Source organism: Lepus europaeus, chromosome X (genome assembly GCF_033115175.1).
Source record: "Lepus europaeus isolate LE1 chromosome X, mLepTim1.pri, whole genome shotgun sequence".
In the NCBI taxonomy this organism is placed as follows: Eukaryota; Metazoa; Chordata; class Mammalia; order Lagomorpha; family Leporidae; genus Lepus; species Lepus europaeus.
The window spans coordinates 133098124-133125049 of NC_084850.1; the positions used below are offsets into that span (position 1 = coordinate 133098124).

Below are 26926 nucleotides of genomic sequence, written 5' to 3' on the forward strand. Positions count from 1 at the left end.
TGACCTGAATCTCTGTATCATATGTTTTATACTTGTTGGTAGAAAGAAACTAAAAACATTTTATATGTTTGTGCTTAAGTTTACTGGTTAAACAAACTACACCATGTTAGATATTTAAGAGGTGTTTCCAAATACATGATTCTTAAAATTTATAGAAGGCATTGGACCTTCTGGTAAATGTTTTATTAACTTGTTATCTAATGGTTGAAACTGTTTGCTAAGTATTCATGTGATATTGCTATTGTCAGCAAGCGATCTAGGACTTGCTCCCTCATTTCTCTATTCTAAGCCCAACTTGCTCTTTCATTTCTCTATTCTCTTCAAGGTAGGAAACTCATTCTATTATGAAGGAATCTGTAGGACGTACAATTTAATCTTTAGACCTTATAAAAGAGATGGCTAACATTTTTCTGTAATAGCATAGCCAAAATAAGAGCTTAAATTATAATCTCATAGCTAGATTTACTTCACTATCAGCGAAGTAAACAGTAAGTAGAAAAAACCTCCCTTTCAGGCCAAAGGGAAAGAAAGTTTTAAAGTGAGGATACAATTTTCCTCATGGGCATTGTCTGTCTATCTTAGAGAAACTACTACAGAACATGCCTGTGACTATAGACTTGTAGTTCATGCTACCAAAGGTTAGAGATGGGACTTGGGCACTCCCTTGACTTGCATCCTCTGGTCTGCTTTAACAAAAACCAGGAGGAAAAGAAAGCCAGGCATCAGAAGCAATGGGTGGCAGGCCTATTAATGGCTGATCTGTACAGTGATCTGCCCTCAAGGAGACCCAACAGGCCAGTCCACTGCAGTGGCTTTCAATGTGGTAAGCCTGGGCTTCAGCAGAAGTCAACTTGTGAAGAGCCCTGGCAGCTCTTCCAAGAGTTGGATCACTGGAAATGGACCTGCCCTGGAGTCGAAGGATGCCCAGGTCAGAGCCACAGATCTTATTGGCTCTAAGCTGAAAAGCCCTTCACTCAGCCCAACTTCCAAAATGACCACTGCAGCTGAGGGGATGGTCAAGTAGGGTCAGCAACATTGCAGGCAGAACTGTAAATTTCTTGTTAGAGATGCCCCCTGCCTTTACCTGGCCAGCTCTCCTCCCAGGCCAGCCAAGTAATGAAAGTCAACAGAGTGCCTTTCCCTAGGAGGTTCACACCTCCCTTAGGATGTACCCCATGCGAAGAGGTAGATAGGTCTGTGCCTCTTAACTTACAAGGCCTAAAGCCCAACAGATTATTATCAAGCCCCTTCTGTCAGGTTCTATTTGCCTCTCAATCAGAAAACTTAATTGTAGCTTAGACAGCACCTTTCTTAGCTCCTCTAATAATGACTCTGTCCATTGTTCTAGACCCTGTCTAGCGCACTTGGGCCTCATTCCTTTGTAATCATAACCTCTACTCTACCACCAATGGCTTTACTCCCAACCTGTGTGTGCTGATGGTCCTCTTCCCCACTTAATGCTGTATAATTGTTCAGACCTGGTTAATGCCACTCTTAGGATCATTGGTTACTATCCTCACCCTGTCTTTTATGACCTTTTCTAAATATGATCAGAGTCGGTGAACTTGGAAGGCTTCCATAGCCTTGGCAACTCATGACGAGAGCCTAGGGTGGTTACTGGTACCATAAACTAGAGTGTCAATGTGTTGGGTCAACAACAAGAGTCACCGTGCACTTGCTCCTCATGTGGGATCTCTGTCCTTAATGTGCTGTACATTGTGATTTAATGCTATAACTAGTACTCAAACAGTATGTTTCACTTTGTGTTTCTATGTGGGTGCAAACTGTTGAAATCTTTACTTAATATATACTAAACTGATCTTCTGTATATAAAGAGAAATGAAAATGAATCTTGATGTGAATGAAAGGGGAGAGGGAGCAGGAGAGGGGAGGGTTATGGGTGGGAGGGAAGTTATGGGAGGGGGAAGCCATTGTAATCCATAAGCTGCACATTGGAAATTTATATTCATTAAATAAAATTTAAAAAATAAATAATAAAAAAAATTTAACATCTGTAATACACTGGGCCCCTCCAACACAGAACTGTCTACCCCCCATGTCAATACAACACAATGAAGAACTCTTGCACCATCTGGAGCTGGCCAGTAACTCGTATTTCCAGGAGGGGAAGGAGATGGGAGAGGTTTGAGGAAGACCATCTGCTGCTTCACTTGATCTTCCAGGTTTATAGAGGAGAACAAACTTGCAAGCTAGTCAGTTAGAATTAACTGTGCAATTCCTAACTCAGGACAGAATATTCCAAAATTACTGAACTGCTTGCAAACATTAATATGTAACTTCCAGAGACTTAAAATTTCACAGAAATAATTTACAGACTGTGAATCAACCTTAGTGAAATGACAATTGTTAACAACAAACAATAAAGAACAGGTTCCAAGATATTTGCTACCAGACATCTCTCTTCTCTAGTTTCTTCAGGATATCTTTTTTTTTTTAAAGATTTTATTTATTTGAGAGGTAGAGTTACAGACAGTGAGAGGGAGAGACGGATAGAAAGGTCTTCCATCTGCTGGTTCACTTCCCAAATGGTTGCAACAGCCAGAGCTGTGCTGATTTTAAACCAGGAGCCAGAAGTTTCTTCTGGGTCTTTCACACAGGTGCAGGGGTCCATGGACTTGGGCCATGTTGCACTGTTTTCCCAGGCCAAAGCAGAGAGCTAGATGGGAAGAGGAGCAGCCAGGACATGAACTGGTGCCCATATGGGATGCCAGCACCACAGGCTGGAGGTTTAACCTACTGCACCACAGCACCAGCCCCAGGATATTATTTTAACATGCTAAAATTGGTCAAGTAAGAATTTTCCACATTTATTTATTTATTTTTACTTTTTTTCTTTTTGACAGGCAGAGTGGATAGTGAGAGAGACAGAGAGAAAGGTCTTCCTTTTTGCCGTTGGTTCACCCTCCAATGGCCGCTGTGGCTGGCGCATCGCGCTGATCCAAAGCCAGGAGCCAGGTGCTTCTCCTGGTCTCCCATGCGGGTGCAGGGCCCAAGGACTTGGGCCATCCTCCACTGCCTTCCTGGGCCATAGCAGAGAGATGGCCTGGAAGAGGGGCAACCGGGATAGAATCCGGCGCCCCAACCAGGACTAGAACCCGGTGTGCCAGCGCCACAAGGTGGAGGATTAGCCTGTTAAGCCATGGCGCCAGCCTCCACATTTATTTTAATGAACAAATACAGAAACAATTAGTTGTTATTACTGTACTTGAGGCATACATTCCCACACTGGAATGCCAATGACATCATATCTTCCTTTTCCGTTGGTTCACCCCACAATGGCTGCTGCGGCCGGCGCACTGCACTGATCCAAAGCCAGGAGCTAGGTGCTTCTCCTGGTCTCCCATGTGGGTGCAGGGCCCAAGCACTTGGGCCATCCTCCACTGCACTCCCAGGCCACAGCAGAGAGCTGGACAGGAAGAGGAGCAACCGGGACAGAATCCGGCACCCCGACCAGGAATAGAACCTGAGGTGCCAGTGCCACAGGCAGAGGATTAGCCTATTGAGCCGCGGCGCCGGCCAGCATCTTTGCTCTTTAAAGAGGAGTACTCACAGGCTTGGTTCCAGGTTTGCTATGTGCAGGTGTAGAGGGTGGAGGGCCACGCTGGCAGGCATCTGAAAAGCCAGAACCTTCTCTATAGCAATGTGCATGGAGCCGCTTGAAGAACGACCCTCCATCTATCATCACCACTATCCCAAGCTTCAAATCTCAGATCAGTTCCAATATACTTACAGAAACCTAATAACCTAAAGGGCAGAAGAGGAAATGTAAACAATGGTGACTTGAGGTCCTGTGGAAACCTCCAAATAGGACAACATTCAGACTGGCAATATGCTTCCTGAGTTGGGAGCAAGGGCAAACCAGTTGACTATTTATCCACTCTTATTCCTCAAACTCCTTAGGCATCCCAGGAAGACATACTCGTTTGCTTCCCTCACACCTACTTTGTGTTTTGGCCCTCCTTCCAAAAGTCAACTGCTAGCTAGCCTTGCTACTAGTGCCTATAAAACTTGTCCTAACAGTTGGTACTTCCAGTGACTAACACCTGTAACAAATCAATAAACCCTTTTGTTTCAGAGACCCCTGGGTATCAAGAGTTGGGGGATTAACAATTCCTTAGGGACACAGCACCAGGTATATGATGGGTGTTCAGGGGGCACCAGCTGAGTGACCTGCATGGGTTCCTTTGGTGATTGAGATGTTAATTTCAAGAACTGGGAACAGTGACACAATCATAGGCAAGGTCAAGCAGAGTATTAAGTGTCTCCTTTCTTCAAAGGCCAGCAGTACCCATGCATACAGTTGTTTATATGAGAAGTCTTCAAAAAGCTTATTCAGAGATAACAAAATTTTTTGTGCAAATAAAACACCTTTCAATTTTTCCATAAGCTTTCTGAAGCACCCTCATACTTTGAAAATACTTTTTTAAAAAGATGTATGTATTTATTTGAAGGGCAGAGTTACACAGAGAGAGAAACAGAGGCAGAGAGAGAGGTCTTCCATCCACTGGTTCACTCCCCAGATTGCCGCAATGGCTGGAGCTGTGCCGATCCAAAGTCAGGAGCCAGGAGCTTCTTCCAAGTCTCCTATGCGGCCCAAGGACTTGGGCCATCTTCTACTGCTTTCCCAGGCCACAGCAGAGAGCTGGATTGGAAGAAAAGCAGCCGGGACTAGAAGCAGCGCCCATATGGGATGCTGCAGGCGGCGGCTTTACTCGCTACGCCACATTTTTAAGAGTAAAAGCTACCAAAAGCACATCATCCTGTTATGCAGAACAAGGAGACAAACCGCATGATTTTATCCTTCCCTCTCTTCCCACACACCCTTGCTGTGAACTGGTTGTGAACTAGCTCTTCTTTGCATTGCTGTCCTTGCCCAGCTCCATTTGAGTCAGAGGGGATAAGGCTACACCTAAGTAAAAGGAAAGAGAATCACACCCGACAGGCCCTGTCCAATGAAAGCAGGAAGCAGAGTACTTGCTATCACTGCTCTCCAAGGAACATTTGAGGGATCAAGGCAGAAACGTCCAACAGGCTACCAAAAAGCCTTCTGCCCCAACTAGTATTGTGACAGTCTCTTGACCTGGTATAATGTGCACTGTGTGGGCACCCCATTCCTCATGTACACACTCTACTCACAGAGGCTGAGATGTGTGGTCATCAGCTGGAAGGGGACTGGTAGGAAGTTCATGAATCCCATGGAGATGCCCCATCTCAACACCTCCAGACCTAACTCCCTACCTGAGGTCTGTAGGCTATTGTATTAGTTTGCAATAGAGTGCCATAGAATGGGAGACTTAAATATCAGTACTTTATGATCTCACAGTCCTGGAGGCTCAAGTCTGAAATCCAAGTTGTCGGCAAGGTTTATGCCTTTGGGGGGTTACAGAAGATCTGTTCCGTAATAAACTCAGATGGTTTATTTTATTTGTTAACTTGGCTAGGCCACAATACCCACATATTTGATTCCATACTATTAATGTCATTAAGCAGGCGATTTTTAGATGACATGAACATCTAAATCAGAAGACCCAGTAAAGCAGATTATCAGCCATGTGATTGGGCCTCATCCAATCTGTTGAAATCCTTAGGCGAAAAAAGACAGCCTTCAGAGTTGAGCTGCCAAGGTCAGCTCTTCCCCGAGTCTCCGGCTTGCCAGCCCCCACACTCATACGACTCAGTTTCTTAAAAGAAATCTCTTTTGGGGCTGGTGCTGTGGTGTAGCATGTTAAGCTACCATGTGCAGCACTGTCACCCCATATGGGCACCAGTGCATGTCCCAGCTGCTCCACTTCCTATCTTGCTCCCCACTAACGCACCTGGGAAAGCAGCAGAAGATGGTCCAAGTCCTTGGGCTCCCTCACCCATGTAGGAGACATGGAAGAAGTTCCTGGCTCCTGGCTTCAGCCTGCTCCAGCCCCGATCATTGTGGCCATTTGAGGAGTGAACCAGCAGACAGAAGATTTCTTTCTCTATGTGTTTCTTCCTCTCTCTGTGTAACTCTGCCTTTCAAATAAATAAATAAATAAATCTTTTTTTAAAAAAAAAAAAAGGAATCTCTTTTTCTTTCCATATTCTGTATCTCTGGAGCACCCTGATTTAGCCTCTGGTTGCTTGGCTTGGAGCAGCATTAACTCCAGTCTCCACAGGGGTAAGTTCACTATGTGTCTGAGGAGATGAGAAATTAAAGCCATGTGAAAGTCTGGCTGACACTTTAAAAGGCAGACAGCTAATACACTTTCAATATATTACCTGTAGCCAGACAAGAACATCTGGATTTTAAGTACCTTCATTATTGGAATTCACTGACCAGTTTTGAAGAGCATGGGTCACTTGAGTTTCAAATCTGATTCCCTTTTTTTCTCTCCTTAACTTTTTATTAGGGAAAGAGTCAACCTTATACAAAAAGGGAGAATAACAGAATCAATCACGTATATATTCAATGCTCCATTCAACATTTCACGATTATGTGACCAGATGGGCCCTAGGGGAGCTAAGCTTTCTGTGCTATCTTTTGCTATCACTAGTTATTTATGTATGCTCTGGATTTTATTAACACATCCTTTATCTGCTATTTTGCAGACCTAGATATGTGTGACAAAATACTCTAGAAATCTTTTAAAAACATTCATAAAACACCTATTTGTTAAATGTTTAAGAACTTTTTTTTAAAAGATGCATTTTATTTATTTGACAGGCAGAGTTACAGAGAGAGGCAGAGACAGAGAGAGAGGTCTTCCATCTGTTGGTTCACTCCCCAGATGGCTGCAACAGCCGGAGCTGCGCTGATCCAAAGCCAGGAGCCAGGAGTTTCTTCTGGGCCTCCCACGTGGGTTCAGGGGCCCAAGGACTTGGGCCATCCTCTACTGGTTTCCCAGGCCACAGCAGAGGGCTGAATCGGAAGAGGAGCAGCCAGGACTAGAACTGGCATGGCACTTCAGGCCAGGGCGTTAACCCACTGTGCCACAGCGCCGGCCCCAATGTTTAAGAACTTGAACTCTGCCTGTTGAAGACATTTACACCAAAAGAAAGAATTGACAAAAGGTTACAACTACACTGAAAAATTTCTTGTCATCAGACTGACCTTTCATTTTCTCATCTGCTGATTTCAAAAAGAAGCCAGTCGCTTGCAATTCCCTGAAATAAAAATTAGAGATTATGTTGTCATGTGTTATGAAAGTTTAGCTTCCTCTTCTCCTCCAGTCCTTCCCTGGGAGCATGATCCCAATCTGGGATTGCCAAAGATCTCAAGATGCAGTTCTAATAATTGCTCTGTGTGCTGTGACAAGACATCCCAGTGTGGCCAATGAAATGCAACACCATTTTCCTCTTCCATCAGATTTCTAAAATATTCATATTTACTTACAATTTACTCAATCTTTATTGCTCCACTTTGAGCAGTGGCATCTTTTTGCCTGGCTCCAGGCAGAATAAGGACAGATGGGTAAAGGCACAGAGAATGGTACTCTTGCAGCTTTGGGCCTCTCAGTGAATTCTAGCCCAGTTACTGCTTCAAAAACATTCAGGCAAAGGAGGAAAGCCCTAGAAATATTTTAATCTCCAAAATACTCAACAACAGTGGAACTTTTCTTCAGGTTTCAGAAGACAAGGTGGGTAGGAAGAACTTCCATTTACTGTGCACTTGGATACAGGTTGCAAACAGTGGCTGCTCTGAGAGATGCAAGGGGGTAGCTTCTCTCACGAGGGATTTCTGACTATCGTCCAGGCTCCAGCAAGGACTTAACCAGCAAAGAGGAAATGGCCAGATTATCAGCAAACGAAGGAGAAGCAGAAAACAACATGGTTATAAACAACGGCGGATGTACAACAATTTCTTTCCAAATGCAGATGTAAGCCGCCACCTTCGCCAACTTCAGGCATTTCTCGTCTTTCCAGCATTATAAACGGACAGAATTACACCGATATTAATAGTAATTGCTTTCCAGCCACGTCAGGACAGCAGCACTTCATGCTGAACTCACATACATTCCCAGCCACCAGCAGTCTTTCTAGTTTGGAGGTTCCTCTCCAGCTCTGGTGCAGGGAACTAAAGCAAGGCTAGAAGACATTGAGCAGTGGAGAAGAGTCAGATTTGTCATTAGGACGCAAGTGTTCGGTTGATTCTCCACTCTGGGAGTGGCTGTGAGTCTGTACACGACCCCTGGCATAGTCGTGGGAAAAACGGACAACTGTAACTTTCTTATCCCCGAAGGAGGGGTCATTCGCCGCCGCCACCCTCCCATGTCCATTCCTCAGAGAAGACCCGGTGGAATCCTGGCCATCCTCACGATGCCAGCAGATTTTCCAGCCCTGGAACCCATGGTGGTGCCTGGACGTGTGTCTGCGTAAGCAGGGTTGGGACAAAGTCCTTGTCTTTGGCTGCCCACACTCCATATAACCACTGAGCTTACCGGAAAGATTTCCAGCAGCCCGAACCTTGTCGCCGGTTCCCGGACACGAGCCTACAAGGAGCAGCCATCTAGGCCACGCCCCATCGCGATTCGCCACGCCCATATGCCGGAAAAATGTCGCAAATCCGGGCCAAGCCTCCGTCCTTCCGGCGTCCGTCACCGAGAGGCCGGAAGTCCCGCCCTGACAACGCTGCTGGCGCCCGAGCTCCTTTCTGTCCTCTGCAAGCTACCGGACCCGTATCTCTCTTCACCATGACTGTACATCTCCTGTCGCCGACACGGGCCTCCCACAGCGGTCACGCGCCCGCGCGGTAAACTTGCCCCGGCCCCGGCCCTCCACCTGCTCCACCATTTATGTCGCGCCCCTATGAGCGTCAAGGTCACGCCCCCGTCTCTGCGTGCCACCTACGTCATTCTCCTCAGCTCCTCGCGCTGCTCCGCGGTCTGCCGCTTCACCGGTGGCCACTCCTGTACGCGCCGGCTAGGCCACGCCTCTGAGCGCCGTTCTTTGCACATCTCTCTAAACCCCTGGTCATACCCATGCTGACCACCCCATATCCCTCTCCGGTGCCCACGTCTGTGCTCTGCAGTCTGGTAACACTGCTGCTGTCCGCCTCTGACGCCCCATTCCCGCTTGCGATCTCGACCATCTTTGTCACCACCTTAGTGCTCGGGCTAAGTCACCCTCGTGTAGTTCTCGCCCTGCGATACCCTTACGGCAACCCCCATACCCGCTCTGCTGGGCCTGTTCCTGACTGGTGGGTCCATTCCCTAGTCTCTGGCCAGCCCAGGCTCTGGTTCATGTCACGTCCTTTTCATACTTCATCCCACCTCCTCTCCATCCTGGCCAATGCTGGCAGTGCTCCTAGGCCACAAGCTACAACCCCGTGACCACTATCGCCCACTTCTTCCTGCCCCTGTGCTTTTCCCTGCCTGACACCCTGGCCACGCCTTAGGTTCCCAGGCCACTCTCTTTTTTAAGATTTATTTATTTCAAGGCAGACAGGCCTTCCATCAGCTGATTCACTCCCGAAGTGGCCGCAACAGCTGGAGCTTCCAGGTCTCCTATGTGGGTGCAGGGACCCAAGGACTTGGGCCATCTTCCACTGCTTTCCCAGGCCATAGCAGAGAGCTGGATAAGAAGTGGAGCAGCTGGGGCTCGAACTGGAGCCCATATGGGATGCCAGCACTGCAGGTGGCGGCTTTACCTGCTATGCCACAGCACCGGCCCCAAGAACAATTTTCAACAAACCATTCTTAATGAGCACACTCTGGCTCTGAGAACCCTATCTCATTTATATAAAATGTTTCAAATGTCAGCCATAGTCATTTTTTGATGGAAAAAATAAACTCATAGGAAATGGGCCCACCTACAGCCTGAATAAATTCCTGCATTAATTTCAAAAACAATTTTTTGAGAAACAGAGAGACCAGTGAGACAGACACACAGAGAAAGCCCCCATCCACAGGTTCATTCCCCATATGCCCACAATGGCTGGGGATTGTGCTGGGCCAAACTGGAAACTGGAAACAATCAAGGTCTCTCACGTGGGTGGCAGGACTCCAACTACTTGAGCCATCATTGCTACCTGCCAGGATCTACATAAGTAGGAAGCTATAGTCAGGAGCTGGAGCCAAGAATTGAACCCAGGCACTCCAATATGAGACTCAGGCATCTTAAGCACTATGCTACATGCCTACCTCACTGCATTGGTCTTTTATAGCATTAGTTACACTTCACCTTCTTCTCCAGGTGATTTGACACAGCTTATCAAAATATGGATGGCACTATATAGAAGAAATTGCTGAAGGAACCAGAAGGAAAATTTATGGAGAGAGAATAATGCAACAATGGTAGGATTAATTCTCAAGTATTCATGCCATTGGATCCAGAACAGTTGTTGAAAGTAGGCAGAGATTTGACTCTAAGCTTCCAAATGGCCATAAGAAAGAAGAAACAGTAATTATATCAAGGGTTTATACTGTTCACATAAGCCAATCAGGATTTTATTTCTCAGAAGCATAGTTTTTCTTGATTTTTACTCCTAAGGGGCCTTTTGATTATTCTTCGTGATGATACTGTGACTCAGCAGGAGATAAATGTCATAAGGAGTTACCCACAGATGCCCTAAAAATATACTGTTGCCACAATCACAAAGCACAGTGTATTAAATCAATTTTATGGCTTTCCAAACCATCCTGTTCAACTGAGTACAGACCCTCAATAGTCTGGCTTGATTCCAGGTAGCATTTAAATCATCTTTCCTTATGTGGCAAGTAAATTTTAATTCACATGTCAATTCCCATGCATTCACATTAGCTGGCTGAATTAGTTGGGAAGTGTTGTGGCTGAGTCCATGCAGAGAAGGAAAAAGTTCTGTAACAGATTAACAATATCTTTCAAGGGTGCAAACAGCACCTCCCTGACATCTGACATTGATAGTGATAGGGGTCTAATGTACACATCCTTTAGGCAGTCTATAAGACAACATTTGTCATTACAGGATTCTTGTTGAGATTCAGACAGTTGAGGGTGCAAGGTCACTATTGCTGAGTAAAACTCTGATATAATGCATATATCTTTTGTATTAACCAGAATGAAAGTAGATTAAGATGCTTTTAGAATAATGACAGCATATGGCCTAAAAGATCCCCAGCCCAATGCCCCTTACCACCCACTCCATACCTTTCTAGAGATTGGCAAAAGAAATACCAATATTCTGGGCTAAATATGACTCACCAGGGGCAAGTGTTTGGCATAATAGTTAAGAAGCCATTTGGGATGCCAGCTTCCCATATTGAAGTGCCTGGGTTTGAATCCTGGCTCTGCTCCTGATTCTGGCTTCCTGGTAATGCACATGCTGGGAGGCAGCAGGTGATGACTTAAGTAGTTGTGTCCCTGCCATCCACATGGGATACGTGGATTGGTTTCTTGACTCCTGGCTTCAGCCTGGGCCCAGCTCTGTCTATTGTAGGCATTTTGGGAGTTAACCAATGGATGGGAGATCTCTCTCCCTGCCTCCCCATCCTATCTCTGTCTTTGTCTCTCTGCTTTCAAATAAATAAATTAAAAACAATGTTAAATGTGACTTAACTGGGTACCTCTAACTGGCAGCCAAATAGATGATTAAGGATGGAAAATACTACACAGAGCATGGCTGCAATAATTTTGGCCTAGAAAAAATCATGACTTGCCAAAACCATGAGAAAACTCTTAGAACTGTCAAAAGGCAAAATTACAACATATATAGTTATAGATTTAATTGGCTTTCATTCATGATTCATGAATTAGGGCATCTGCCAGTTTACAAAATCAAATGAAAGTCACTGGACAATAGCAGGACAGTGGATTTTGTAAGATGGAAACGAGGGAATAGAACAACAACAACAAAATTGGTTAACAGCACTTACTTCAGGTTATGTTTTTAAAAGGATTAAAGCAGCAGAGACTTCTTTATTATACTGACTCAGCTAGACCAGAATCTCTTTTTTTCAGGAAGAACTCATGTGTTAAGGGATCTCTCTGCTTCCTTAAACATTTCAGTTTGAGTGTATGGCACTTAGCACAAATGACTCCATTTTGGTTTGGTCTGGTCTGTTGGGTCTGGTGCAGGAATTCAGTTTAGAATAGTGGATTCCTGTAAGTTTTGTTTAACCCACCTGTTAAACATATAGGAAGACATGTCAGTAAAATCTTCATTTTACTAATGAGACTTAACTGTGAAGTTTTGCTGTTCATGATTTAGGTGAAACACAAGCATGAATATATTCTGTTTAAAAAATTCTCCTTTGAATTTTTCCTTAGGAATACAAAATTGGTAGAATTATGCTCACTCGGTTTTTCTGAATTAATTTTTATTTCCATGCAGTAGTGATTAACTTTCTCTGAAGTAGAAAAATGTTAACCTGTGAAAAATAAGACAAAGTTCATAATGGTTATGGGCTATTAATTAACCTATAAAATTTGATGAGCTTTCCAAATATCCTAACTTCATATGATTTTCTCATCTTCTAAAGGGCATAATGTTTGGAGATGGAGACAGAAATATCCCAAACCTCAGGACTTCTTGTTTTTCAAGGATTATGGGAAAAAATTTTTTTCTCACCTAGGAATTTAAAAAAGAAGAACCTCAAAGCACACACCTTGCAGTATACTTCACAGTGCTTTATTTCATTTCCACACTCTCCAGCTTCTTAGAACTGCCATTTCTGATTCAAATTAATTAATTCAGTGTTCTTAAATTACCAGATATCTGTGGGCTGGGAGAAATACAAAGAAGGCCCAAACATAGTTCCTGCCCTATAGAAACTTAAAATTTTGTAGGATACAAAAGTAAATCATGCTGCCAATAAATGCATGTACAGGTGTGAAAAACATGCTATGGAAATACAGGAAAAGAAGAGGATAAAATGTTCCTGGATTCTACAAGTCAATTATAAAACTGCACAACAAAAGCAGGTGGGAAAAAAAAGAAATGTTTCTCAAAGGAGGTGATAATCAAGATAGACCTGGAACAATGGCTAAGATGTTTAAAGGTTAAAAAAAAAAAAAAGAAAAAGAAAGCTTGCAGGATTCAAGTAAAGCAAATCCTGTGAAAACAAACACACTGGAAACACAGTGGTGGGACATGGCCCACTTGCAGAGACTAGCTGGTGGAATGAATGGCTCAGAGGAGGAAGGTGAAGGGAGCATTAGTATAGATATATTGGAAAAGCCAAGCCAGATTCAGATTTTAGAGACCAAAGTGATGGATTCTCTTAGCACTTAGGTACTTGCTAATGAAGATTTTTAATGTGGAAATAGTTTCAGTGTCAATGATAAGGAGAGTAAGAATGTAGTCATGAATTGTTGGACTGGCAGCCCATCTGTGCACAGGGCGCCAACCACCAAGAAATGATTCTTTTTCATTAGCCATTTTAATTAAAAACATCAATAAGCTGACTTTAATGACAAATTCAGAATATAGAACAAATGATATTGCAATCTTACAAAGGGCTTAATTTCATGCACACACATATGGTTCCCTTTTATCTCTTGTTCATTCTTGTGTTGGTTATTTCTGTGAACCCAACACATGGAGAAAAAAGGTACCGGATATAGGACTAAATGATGTTTCTAAAATTTGTAGGATGTTTAGCATTATTCCTAACCTCTGCTCATCTGATGCCAGTCCCACCCCTTTTCTCCACCATTTGTGACACCCAAAAATGTCTCCACACGTTTCCAGATATCCTCCAGAGGACAAAATCAACCCTGACTCAAAAGCACTGAGTTAAAATAGAGTATTGTGCACAATAGAAAAAAAATATCTTTTCTCCCCATGCAGCTTTTTTTTTTAAAGATTTATCTGAAAGGCAGAGTTACAGAGAAAGAGAGAGATCTTCTGCAATGGCTGGGGCTGGGCCTAACTGAAGCCAGGAGCTGGGAACTCCATTCAGGTTTCGTACATGGTGGCAGGGGCCCAAGCACTTTCCCAGGCACATTAGCAGGGAGCTGGTTGAGAAGTGGAGCAGCCCAGTCTTGAACATGCACCATACGGGATGCCAGTACCACAGGTGGAGGCTTAACCTGCTATGCCACAGCGCTGGCCCCCCTCCCATGCATCTTAATATTAACTGCCAGTGTAAAGAGAATGAAATAATTTTGTTACCTAGTTATACTGAAAATACTGTATTAATTAATATAAACACCTTGGCATGTCTATTATATAGTACATACATTTCATTCCAATTTAAACAAAGGTTATTCAGGGGCATGTGCTGTGGTGTATCAGGTAAAGCCGCCTCCTGCAGTGCCGGCATCCCATATGGGCGCTGCTTCAAGTCCCAGCTGTTCTACTTCTGATCCAGCTCTCTGCTATGGCCTGGGAAAGCAGTAGAAGATGACCCAAGTCCTTGGGCCCCTGCACCTGCATGGGAGACCCGGAGGAACCTCCTGCCTCCTGGCTTTGGATCAGCACAGCTCCGGCCATTGCAGCCAATTGGGAAGTGAACCAGTGGATGGAAGACCTCTCTCTTTCTGCCTCTCCTTCTCTCTCTGTATAACTCTTTCAAACAAATAAATATTTTTTTAAAAAGTATAAAATATTTATCTCATAAAATATTTCCATGTTTAGTTATTAAAGGTTTTGATTTCTTTTAGTGTGTTCATAGGCAGATACATTTTGCTAAATCAGTTATGGGGTTAACATTATGTCTGAAATGATTTCATGGTTTATAGTACTAGTTTTAGGTGCTAAAGATTTATTAAATTCCCATTTGTGACAAGGAAACAATAATCAGGGTCAGTTTCAAAGGAACATTGGCCCTCCCTACTGCTTGCTTTACTGCAGGTAAATGGAGCCTATATATCCCCAACATGCATTTATGATTTTGATGAACTTTAAATGGCATCTTGCATGAGTCAAAAGAATAGCACACGTGTTTTCTTTCCATGTGATGTCATAGTTTATTTTCCATCCAGAGCAGTAGATCAATATGCATGTGCCCAGAAACTGCTGCTTAGTAGTGTTGAGGAGGTTAAAGAACACGGAGAAATCAATGTCTTTTTCCAGTCTCAAGAGACTTGGATCCCTTTTGTATCTCTCATGGCAACAGTAATCAGAACCTTTAACTTATGTGCTCTAAGCTTTTAACATTTGGAAGGAAATAGCATAATTCAGAACGATTGAAACTGCTTTATTTGCCATCATTACCATGGTTACTAATGAGTCATTAAGCTTCCATATGTGAAATTGCTAAAATGAGCATTTTATGAAGCATGTTACACAGATAGGACATTTGAAAGTTTCCTACTTCAAATCTGTACATCAAAACAAACACTAAATTTGTGCAATGTTTTTGAAAAGTGTGAAAGATAATATGTTGACAGATAAGTTCTATTTCCATCTATTTTACTGAGATTTCTATCAAGCTGTTTAATAATGAATTCCTGTCTAGTACCTCCTTTGTGACATTTAACATGGTATCATTTTATTTGAAGTGAAATTATTGACAGCAACTCATATTTGTTGAGGTTTTTTAAAAATATTTATTTATATATTTGAAAGTCAGAGTTACATAGAGAGAGAAGGAGAGGCAGAGAGAGAGAGGTCTTCCATCCGCTGGTTCACACCCCAGATGGACGCAACAGCCAGAGCTCTGCTGATCCTAAGCCAGGAGCCAGGAGCTTCCTCCAGGTCTCCCATGTGGGTGCAGGGACCCAAGTTCTTGGGCCATCTTCCACTGCTTTCCTAGGCCATAGGGGAGAGCTGCATTGGAAGTGGAGCAGCCGGGTTTTGAACTAGTGCCCATATGAGATGCCGGCACTGCAGGCAGTGGCTTATCTGGCTACGCCACAGCGCTGGCCCCCGTATTTGTTGTTTGAACTTTTGTCTTTTTATTCATGTGACATGATCCAATAGACCTGTCTTTTGAATCATTCCATTTTTGGCTTTTTTTTTTTTACTGTTGTAAAATGCTTTTCTAAGAACTTGCTGGGATATAGAAAAATTAAAGCTATAAGTTATAAACTACCTAGAAAAGATGACTGAGGTCACTGTACATCTACACATTTTATTTGACCAGATCAGTACTCCAAGGAAAATTCATAACCATAGATGATCAATTAAATATTAAAATAAAGAGAAAAATTAGAAATAAATGAGCCTATTAGCTAACTCAAGAGTTTCAAAAGACTACAAAAAGTATAGGGGCAGGTATTATGGTGCAATGGGTTAAACCACCACTTGTATGTTCACATCCCATATCAGAGTGCCTGGTTCCAGCCCTGGTACTCTACTTCCAATTCCTGCTGCTCAACCCAACCAGTTCTAGGCTTCTGGCTTTGTGTGATGGAGGATGGAAGATTCTCATTCTCTCTCTCTCTCTCTCTCTCTCTCTCTCTCTCTCTCAAATAAATAAAAATAGGAGACTGGCACTGTAGCAAAGCAAGTTAAGCCAGCAGCCTGCAACACTGTCACCCTATATGATCACCAGTTCAAATTCCATCGACTCCACTTGCCATCCATCTCTACTAATGCACTTTGGAAGGCATTGAAAGATGGCACAAGTGCTTGGGTTCCTGCCACATCACATGGGAGACCAGGATAGAGTTTCAGGTTCCTGGCTTCAGGCTGACCCGGCCGCAGCTGTTGTAGCCATCTGGGGAATGAACCAGGTAGTGAAAGATTTCTCTCTCTTCTCTCTCTCTCCTTCTCTCCTCTCCTTCTCTCCCCTTCCCTCTCTCCTTCCTCCTTCTCTCTGACTCTCCTTCTCTCTCCATAACTCTGCCTTTCAAGTAAATAAATCTTTTGTAAAAAAAATATTTTCTAAAAACAAGTATAATGACCATAATGACCAAAGGAATAAGACAAATGAAAATAATGTGGAGTGGACTTTTATCTCAGCAATTAAGAGGCCAGTTAAGACACATACATCCCACCTCTGAATTGAACATGGGTTCAATTCCCAACTCCAGCTCTATGCTACAGCTTCCTGTACTTTAGTTTCCTGCAAATGCAAACCCTGGGAGGCTATAGTGATGGCCTAAGTACTTGGGTTCCTGCCAGCCATGTGGGGGACATGGATTGAGCTCCTAGCTCCTGGCTTAGGCCAGGCCCAGACCCAACCTTTGTGGGCATTTTGGGGATGAACCAGTAGATAGGAACTGTTTTTTTTTTTTAAGAGATTGATGAGTCAGAGGACAGAAAGTCTAGAACTGAACTGAACAACAAAAATAGGCAAACTTCGGGCAAATATAATGGAAAAATACACACTAGAAAATATAAAAGGAGTATACTAACAAATGTAGATATTTTGTGGGAAATAATATATAAAGTCAATGGAAAATTTCAACTTCATTGAAATTTGGAAATTTTAAATAGCTAAAATGGGCTCAAAGAAATATAAGACATGAAATAAGTTATAATGTAAGAAATGATAATTTTTTCTTTTTTTCTCAGAAGCTTTTTATTTAAGGAATACAAACTTCATACTTTTCATAAATACAACTTTAGGAATATAGTGATTCTTCCCACTGTACCTGCCCTCCCACCCACATTCCACCCCTTACCCTCCTCTCCTATTCCCATTCTTATTTCTTATTAAGATCTATTTTAAATTTACTTTATATACATATGATTAACTCTATACTAAGTAAAGAGTTCAACAAATTGTATGGGAAAAAAACTGTTCTTCAACAGTTGAGACAAGGGCTGTTCAAAGTCATTGCATCTCAAAGTGTCAATTTCTTTTTTTTTTTTTTTTTTTTTTTTTTTTTTTTTAGTCTGTATTTATATGGAGGAATTTCTTTTTTTTTTTTAACTTTTATTTAATGAATATAAATTTCCAGTGTACAGCTTATGGATTACAGTGGCTTTCCCCTCCCATAACTTCCCTCCCACCCGCAACCCTCCCCTCTCCCGCTCCCTCTCCCCTTCCATTTGCATCAAGATTCATTTTCAATTCTCTTTATATACAGAAGATCAATTTAGTATAAAGGTTTCAACAGTTTGCACCCACATAGACACACAAAGTGAAACATACTGTTTGAGTACTAGTTATAGCATCAAATCAAAATGTACAGCACATTAAGGACAGAGATCCCACATGAGGAGCAACTGCACAGTGGCTCCTGTTGTTGACCCAACAAATTGACACTCTAGTTTATGGCACCAGTAACCACCCTAGGCTGTCGTCATGAGTTGCCAAGGCTATGGAAGCCTTCCAAGTTTGCCGACTCTGATCATATTTAGACAAGGTCATAAAAGACAGAGTGAGAATAGTAACCAATGATCCTAAGAGTGGCATTAACCAGGTTTGAACAATTATACAGCATTAAGTGGGGAAGAGGACCATCAGTACACACAGGTTGGGAGTAGAGCCATTGGAGGTAGAGTAGAGGTTATGATTACAAAGGAATGAGGCCCAAGTACGCTAGACAGGGTCTAGAACAAAGAGTCAAAGTGTCAATTTCACTTCTATAGATTACCTTTTCGGTGTTCTATTAGTTATCACAAATCAGAGAAAACATGTGGTATTTGTCCTTTGGGGACTGGCTTATTTTGCTAAGTATGATGTTTTCCAGTTTCATCTATTTTGTTACAAAAGACAGGATTTTATTTTCTTACCACTGTGAAGTATTTCGTGCTGTGCATATCCCATAATTTCTGTATCCAGTCTTCAGTTGACAAGCATTTAGGTTGATTCCATATCTTAGCTATTGTAAATTGAGTTGAAATAAACATGGGGTTACAGATAACTCATATGCTGATTTCATTTCCCTTGGGTAAATTCCCAAGAGTGGAATGGCTGGGTCATATGGTAGGTTTATATTCAGATTTCTTAAGTATTTCCATACTGTCTCCCACAGTGGCTTGACCAGTTCACATTCCCACCAACAATGGATTAGGGTACGTTTCTTTTTTTGTTGTTTTGTTTTGTTTTGTTTTTGACAGGCAGAGTGGATAGTGAGAGAGAGAGAAACAGAGAGAAAGGTCTTCCTTTTTGCCGTTGGTTCACCCTCCAATGGCCACTGCGGCCGGCACATCGCGCTGATCCGAAGCCATGAGCCAGGTGCTTCTCCTGGTCTCCCATGCGGGTGCAGGGCTCAAAGACTTGGGCCATCCTCCACTGCCTTCCCGGGCCATAGCAGAGAGCTGGCCTGGAAGAGGGGCAACCAGGATAGAATCCGGCACCCCAACTGAGATTAGAACCCAGTGTGCCGGCGCCACAAGGTGGAGGATTAGCCTGTTAAGCCACGGTACCGGCCTTAGGGTATGTTTTTCCCCACATCCTCACCATCATTTGTTGTTTGTAGATTTCTGTATGAAAGCCTTTCTAATGGGGGTGAGGTGAAACCACATTGTGGTTTTGATTTTAATTTCCCTGAGCATTTTTTCATGTGTCTGATGGCCATTTGGATTTCCTCTTGAAAAATGCCTATTTAACTCCTTGGCCCATTTCTTAACTGGGTTGTTTGTTTTGTTGTTATTGAGTTTATTGATCTCTTTATATATTCTGATTATTAATCCTTTATCAGTTGCATAGTTTTCAAATAATTTTTCTCATTCTGTCAGTTGCCTCTTTGCTTTGCTGAGTGTTTTTTTGTTTGTTTGTTTGTTTGTTTGTTTTTGCATTGCAGAAGTTTTTCAATTTGAGGTAATCCCATTTGTCAATTTTGGCATTGATTGCTTGTGCCTCTAGGATCTTTTCCAAGAACTCTTTGCCAATGCCAATGTCTTACAGGGTTTCCTAAAAGTTCTCTAATAATTTGATGGTATCAGGTTGCAGATTTAGGTCTCTAATCCATTTTGAGTGGATTTTTATGTAAGCTATAAGGTAGGGGTCTTGTTTCATACTTCTGCATGTGGAAATACAGTTTCCCAGAACCATTTGTTGAAGAGACTGCCCTTGCTCCAAGGATTGATTTTAGCTCCTTTGTCAAAAATAAATTGATTGTAGATGTGTAAGTTGATTTCTGGCATTTCTGTTCTGTTCTGTTCCATTGGTCTATCATCTGTTTTTGTACCAGTACCAGGCTGTTTTGATTATAACTGCCCTATAGTATGTCTTGAAATGTGGTATTTGATGCCTTTGGCTTTTCTTTTTTTTGTATAAAATTGCTTTAGCTATTTGGGGTCTCTTGTGTTTCCCTGTGCATTTCAGCATTGATTTTCCTATATCTGAGAAGAATGTCCTTGGTATTTTGATTGGTATTGCACTGAATCTGTAAATTGCTTTCAGAAGAATGGACATTTTGATGATATTGATTCTTCCAATCCATGAACATGGAAGATTTTTCCCTTTTTTCTGTCTTCTTCTATTTGTTCCTTTAATGTTTTGTAATTTTCATCATAGAGATCTTTGACAACCTTGGTTAAATTTATTCCAAGGTATTTGATTTTTTTTTTTGTAGCTATTGTGAATGGGATGGATCTTAGAAGTTCTTTCTCAGCCATGGCATTGTCTGTGTATATAAATGCTATTGATTTTTGTGTGTTGATTTTACATCCTACCACATTACCAAATTCTTTTGAGTTCCAATAGTCTCTTAGTGGAGTCTTTTGGATCCCCTATATATAGAATAATGTCAGCTGCAAATAAGGATAGTTGGACTTCCTCCTTCCCAATTTGTATCCCTTTGATTTCTTATTCTTGCCTAATGGCTTTAGCTAAAACGTTCAGGTCTATATTAAATAGCAATGATGAGAGTGGTCATCCTTGTCTCATTCTGGATCTCAGTGGAAATGCTTCCAACATTTCCCCATTCAATAGGACACTGGCCATGCGTTTGTCATAAATTGCCATGATTGTGTTGAGGAATGTTTCTTCCATACCCAATTTGCTTAAAGTTTTCATCATGAAAGCATGTTGTATTTTATCAAATGCTGTCTCTACATCTATTGAGATAATCATATGGGTTTTGTTCTTCAGTTTGTTGATGTGATGTATCACATTGATTAATTTGTGAATGTTGAACCATCCCTGCATACCATGGATAAATCCCACTTAGTGCAGGTGAATGATCTTTCTGATATGTTGTTGGATTCGATTAGCTAGTATTTTTTGAGGATTTTTTACATCTGTGTTCAGAGAAATTGGCCTATAGTTCTCTTTCTCTGTTATGTCTTTTTCAGGTTTAGGAATGAAGGTGATGCTAGCTTCATAGAAGGAGTTTGGGAGGATTCCCTCCCTTTCATTTGTTTTGATTAGCTTGAGAAGAATTGGAGTAAGTTCTTCTTTAAATGTCTAGTAGAATTCAGCAGTGAAGCCATCTGGTCCTGGGCTTTTCTTTGCTGGGAGAGTCTTTATAACTGATTCAGTTTCGGGCTTGGTTATTGGTCTGTTTAGGTTTTCTGTGTCTTCATGGCTCAATTTAGGCAGGTTGTATGTGTCCAGGAATCTATCCATTTCTTCTAGGCTTCCTGATTTGTTGCCATAGAGCTCTTTGTAGTAATTTCTGATGATGATTCTTTTTATTTCTGTTGTGTCTGTTGTTACATTTCATTTTTCATCTCTAATTTTATTGATTTAGGTCTTCTCCCTCCTTTTTTGGTTAGTTGGGCCAATGGTGTGTCAATTTTGTTTATTTTTTCAAAAAAATCAGCTCTTTGTTATGCTGATCTTTTGTAATTTTTTTGTTTCAACTTTCTTTATTCTCTAATTTTAATTATTTTTTTTCTCCTACTGGTTTTGGGTTTGATTTGCTGTTGTTTTTCTAGGTCCTTGAAATGCATTGATAGCTCATTTATTTGGTGCCTTTCCAATTTCTTGATGTAGATACCACTTGCTATGAACTTTCCTCTTAACACTGGTTTTGTTGTATCCCATAAGTTTTGATATGTTGTATTGTCATGATCATTTGTTTCCAGAAATGTTTTGATTTCTCCAATGACCCACTGTTCATTCAGGAGCATGTTGTTCAGTCTCCATGTGTTTACATATGTTTTAGAGATTCTTGAGTTGTTGATTTCCAGCTTCATTCCATTGTTGTCAGAGAAGATGCATGGTAAGATTTTGATTTTTTTTAATTTGCTGAGACTTTTTTTATGGCCTAGCATGTGGTCTAGCCTAGAGAAAATTCCATGCACAGATGAGAAGAATATGTATTCTGTATCTGTAGGGTCAAAAGTTCTGTAGATATCTGTTAGGTCCATTTGGTTTATAGTGTTGATTAACTGTGTTGTTTCCTTGCTGATTTTCTGTCTGGTTGATCTGTCCATTGCTGACAATGGAGTATTGAAGTCCCTCATTACTATTGTACTAGACTCTATGTCTCCCTTTAGATCCATTAACATTTCTTTTAAATAGCAAGATGCCCTGTAACTAAGAGCATATACATTTATAATAGTCACATCTTCCTGTTTAATTTATCTCTTAATCATTACATAGTGCCCTTCTTTGACTCTTTTACCAGTTTTTGTGTTAAAGTCTATTTTGTCTGGTATTAGGATGGCTACACCAGCTCTTTTTTGGTTTCTGTTAGCATGGGATAACTTTTTCCATCCTTTCACTTTCAGTCTGCATGTATCTTTGTTGGTAAGATGTGTTTCTTTTAGTCAGCAAAAATATGGGCTTTGTTTTATTAATCCATTCAGCCAGTCTGTATCTTTTAACTGGAGAGCTGGGGACATGTACATTCAAGGTGACATGAGCTGGCACAGCTGTTGTATATGTCCAAAATGGTGCCTGCCCTTGACTAGTTACAGGACACTGGTGTCAGGTGGTTGAGGGGAGAGAAACTTGCCCCCTTTCTTTCCCCTCTAGTTTGGCAGGTACACTGTCCCTCACAGGGCTCCAAGCCAGACTCATGCCAGGCTTTTCCCACAGCTTTATCTCTAATGGCTTGGGATGCTGCAGTCTGTTCTCACCTCACTCCAAAGCTGGTGCTGAGGCTCAGGCTGGGGTCCTGAGTTGTGCATATCCACACCCTCCACAATGGTCCACAGTGTCCCTCTAATTTGCATGGAGCTTTCTCTGCCATTTTTTCCCTAACTCTTCCCTGACACTGCACTCCCTCTACTTTTTTTTTTAAATTATCTTCCCTTAGACTAGAGCAGTAAGCTCCCTCCTTGTTTTACCATCTTGACTCTCTCCAATCAAGAAATGATGATTTTCTAACAGCCCTTCCTGTAGAATGTACATGATCCAGATTTTTCAACTGTGAAGTCTTTTATTTCTCATGCTTACAATTATTTCTTCAGCCTGGCTCAGCCACAGCTGTTGTGGCCACTTGGGGAGTGAACTAGCAGATGGAAGATCTCTCTCTGTGTCTCTCTCTCTCTAAATCTGACTTTCAAATAAATAAATAAATCTTTAAAAAGCAAAAATTCCACAAGTATTTCTAAACATAGATAACATTAGAAATATTTCTATATACTTTCAAGGTGGTAGTGTTAGGGCCAGAAGCAAATAAAAAGGCTTCAAGAATAAGTACTTTTAATGGAACTTACATGATATTCTAAGAAAATAAGTTTAAAAATACTAGCAGAAAACCTAGCAATTAATACCAGCAGCATGCTAAAAATAATTTTTTGCTATAATTGAGATTTTATTGGTGTTGAGAAGCAGTACGCAGACATTTTAATTTGTACACAATTCTTAACATACATACCAAAAATCTAAAAAGCCATGAATTGTCACTCTTTATTTAAAAGTTATTCCATTGACTTTCCAGCTTCAAATTTGGAGGCAATTTTTCCTTAATAGGCTATCAAGTACCAGTATCTTCAAAGATTGCTGTAACATAAATTCTACCAATTCACAGTTTAATATCATGTACATGACATACTCAACTTTTCAGTCCTTCACAGCACATTAGAGAAATTATTGGGAAAACTATACTGCCACAACCAAAGATGTTACAGGGACACATGGTCCTGACAGAGCAACAAGGAGTAGTTTTCTGTAGGAAACAATTCTACTAAGCAACATAGGAGAAGTAATTTGAAAATATTCAAGACAGAATTGAGACCTCAAATTGCCATTTAGTATGTGTTGGATATAATTTTATATATATATATATATATATGTATATGTATATGTATATGTATGTATATATATATGTGTGTGTGTGTGTGTATAGTATGTGTTAGGATATAAAGACTACCCACAGCTATGGAATGTTAAACTGACACCCAAGACAGTCAAAGCCTTCCAGAATTCAACATGCCACTATTTTATGATTGTACAAAAAAAAAAAAAAAAGCAAATGATTTCACCTCTTAAAAAATCATTCACACTTAAAAAAATGGGATGAGGCGGGCTTCCCTCCTTCTTAGAAATGTATCTAGAAGTACTAAAAAACTTTCATTTACAAAATAGTTGATAAAATTATTCCTCTGAGTTGTACCAGAAGGGAGACAGCCACCACTAATAACACATGGTGTATGATATTAATCAGACTTGGCTTCTTTGTCTTCTGCTTCATCAGAGGCTGGACTCTCCTCATTTTTAGTTTCTCTATTTTCTGCAGGCAAGTCTTCTCTAGCTTTTTAGTTAGCCACCTTGGCCTGTTTTACCTTTGCTCCTCTCTTTCTCTGCTTGCATTTTTTTGTCTGTTGACTTATTCTTCCCAGTGGCCTTCTTGGGCTCTGCTTCCACTTTTGCGAGAGCCAGTGCTGACAACCATGCTGACCTCTTCTTGGGCTCCTTTTTCACCACCCCTTCAGCAGAGCTGATCTTCCTCTTGGGCATCTTGGCAATGATAGCCTTTGGGAAGCTGGGCTGCCTGGCCGCTGCCACTCCTCCCACCACTAAAAATAAATTTAAAGGCTAGATTAACTTAAGGGTAGAATCAGTTCAAAGAAATTTATTAATATAACAGACTAAATATAAAAATTCTATGATTGTATTAATAGATACTGTAATGGCAGTTGGATATAAAATATAACATTAATTATGGATAAAATAACTTCATAATTAGAAATAAAGGGATACTTCTATCATATGACATGTCTGTTTATTAAAATTTTTATTTATTTTTATTTTTATTATTTTATTTTATTTATTTTTATTATTTTATTAATTTGAATGACAAAGTGACAGGCAAAGAGCTCCCATCTTCTGGTTCACTCCTCAAATGCCTGCAACAGCTGGAGCAGGGCCAGGCCAAAGCCAGGAGCCAGGAACTCAAGCTGGGTCTCCACATGGGTGGCAGAGACCCAACCATTTGAGCCATCACCTGCTGCCTCCCAGGGTGCACATCAGTAGGAAGCTGGAATTAGAAAAAGAATTGGAACTCAAATCCAGGCACTCCGACATGGGGTGCATGTGTCCTAAACAGTGTCTTAACTGCTATGCCTGTCAGTCCATGACACATCATTTTTAAAATAACTCACTGGATTCCATGAAGTAGCAGGATTTCCAATCAAGTAAGGAAGAAGACAACAGCCTGTATTATTCCAAACATTACATTACCCTGTTTGGATCATGCAAGTATAAGAGTTACAACAACAAAATTATATAAGAACACGCAAGAAGACCCAAGGCTAAGGAAGTTCTGTTCCAAGAACTAAATGCATTAACATTTTTCATCCCTGTGGTGGTATTCCATGTGTTTTCTACTTTTCTTTTTCTTTCTATGCATTTTCTATACAGAACTTCTATTGCTATATGTTCTGTCATTTTTATTTTTTATTTATTTTTTTATTTTTTTGACAGGCAGAGTGGATAGTGAGACAGAGAGAAAGGTCTTCCTTTTTGCCGTTGGTTCACCCTCCAATGGCTGCTGCGGCCGGTGCATCGCGCTGATCTGAAGCCATGAGCCAGGTGCTTCTTCTGGTCTCCCATGCGGGTGCAGGGCCCAAGGACTTGGGCCATCCTCCACTGCCTTCCTGGGCCATAGCAGAGAGCTGGCCTGGAAGAGGGGCAACCAGGATAGAATCTGGCGCCCCAACTGGGACTAGAACCCGGTGTGCCGGCGCCGCAAGGCGGAGGATTAGCCTGTTAAGCCATGGCGCCGGCCTTGTTCTGTCATTTTTAAATAATACTACAAGCATTGAGAATCCAAATTGAAAAAGAGATTGTCTTCTCAGTTCAAATGAGTGGCTTATACCGACTAAGGCTTGATATGCTACTATCTTCATTAGCCTGGTCATATAGTTTCTAAGAGCATATGGGATAAATTTGTCACTTTAACTAAATGCAACTGAATCACATTTGTGTGTTCCTGAAATGGCTTTGTTCCTTAATGCAAATACTTTCTTACAATCTCTATCCCTATGTGTATTGACTTTCTTCCCCATGATAAGTTTATCTAGTCTAATATTTTCCAAGATGACTTCATCTAGTCTGACCTTTTTCTCAGGGGTTAGTTCAGCGAACTTTTCCTTTAAGGAAATTTCCATTGTACCTAATAGTGAAATTGCTAGACTTGGGGGAGAGCTAACTTTTTGCCTGCTTCTCCCTTCTAGTACAGCTTTTCCAGCCAAGGGGAAGGAGATGAGAAAAGGCTTCCTTTGGTGGATTTAGCCAAGAGAAATGGATCAGCTACAACTAAATAGCACCTTCACTAGGAGGGAGAAAATACGCCTCTCAAGTTGCTATGGAAGTGTCATCATTGTGGATATTTTTCTCATTGTTGCTTTCATCAGATCAAGTTAACTAGCATTTCCATTTCTTTAAACTTTTAAAAAACCTTTTGATCAACAATAATTGTGCATATTGTAAGGTACAGCATGACACTTCAATAAATGTGCACAATGTACACTGATCAAGCCAGGGTAATCTACATCTTCTTGTTCTTGGTCTTACTCTATCACTGGAGCCTTGGAGCTCCTCTCCTTTGCTTGCTTGGAAAATACAGAATAGGTTATCATGAACCACAGTCACCCCAATGTGCTCTGTAACACTAGGGACTTTATCCTCCTTTCTAACAGTGATTTGGTACCTGTTATTCAATCTCCCCTTGACTTCCTCCCCAACCCTTCCCAGCCTCTATTGGATACATATGTTAATTTATCACACTGTATCCCATATCAGAGTACCTGAGATCAAGTCCCACCTCCACTTCCGGT

At 41.4% G+C, this 26926-nt stretch overlaps 2 protein-coding genes and 1 pseudogene across 3 annotated transcripts in view; 1 reads left to right on the top strand and 2 right to left on the bottom strand.

Annotated features, from left to right (window-relative positions):
- Nucleotides 1-8537, bottom strand: part of CA5B (carbonic anhydrase 5B) — a 108552-nt gene extending 100015 nt beyond the window's left edge. The window contains exons 1-2 of one of the 2 annotated variants that reach the window (XM_062183398.1): nt 8430-8537; nt 7103-7155 (exon numbers count right to left, since the gene is read on the bottom strand). The gene's annotated coding sequence lies outside the window, so the exon portion shown is untranslated. Of the gene's footprint in view, nt 1-7102; nt 7156-7384 lie in introns of both variants that reach the window. The other variant, XM_062183399.1, reaches the window with a different exon arrangement.
- CLTRN (collectrin, amino acid transport regulator) overlaps nt 8533-26926 on the top strand; it is a 58958-nt gene continuing 40564 nt past the window's right edge. Inside the window, exons 1-2 of the mRNA XM_062183156.1 lie at nt 8533-8650; nt 8723-8740. Coding sequence (XP_062039140.1) covers nt 8533-8650; nt 8723-8740 — 136 coding nt within the window. The remainder of the gene's footprint in view (nt 8651-8722; nt 8741-26926) is intronic.
- Nucleotides 24305-24605, bottom strand: LOC133753825 (non-histone chromosomal protein HMG-14-like; annotated as a pseudogene).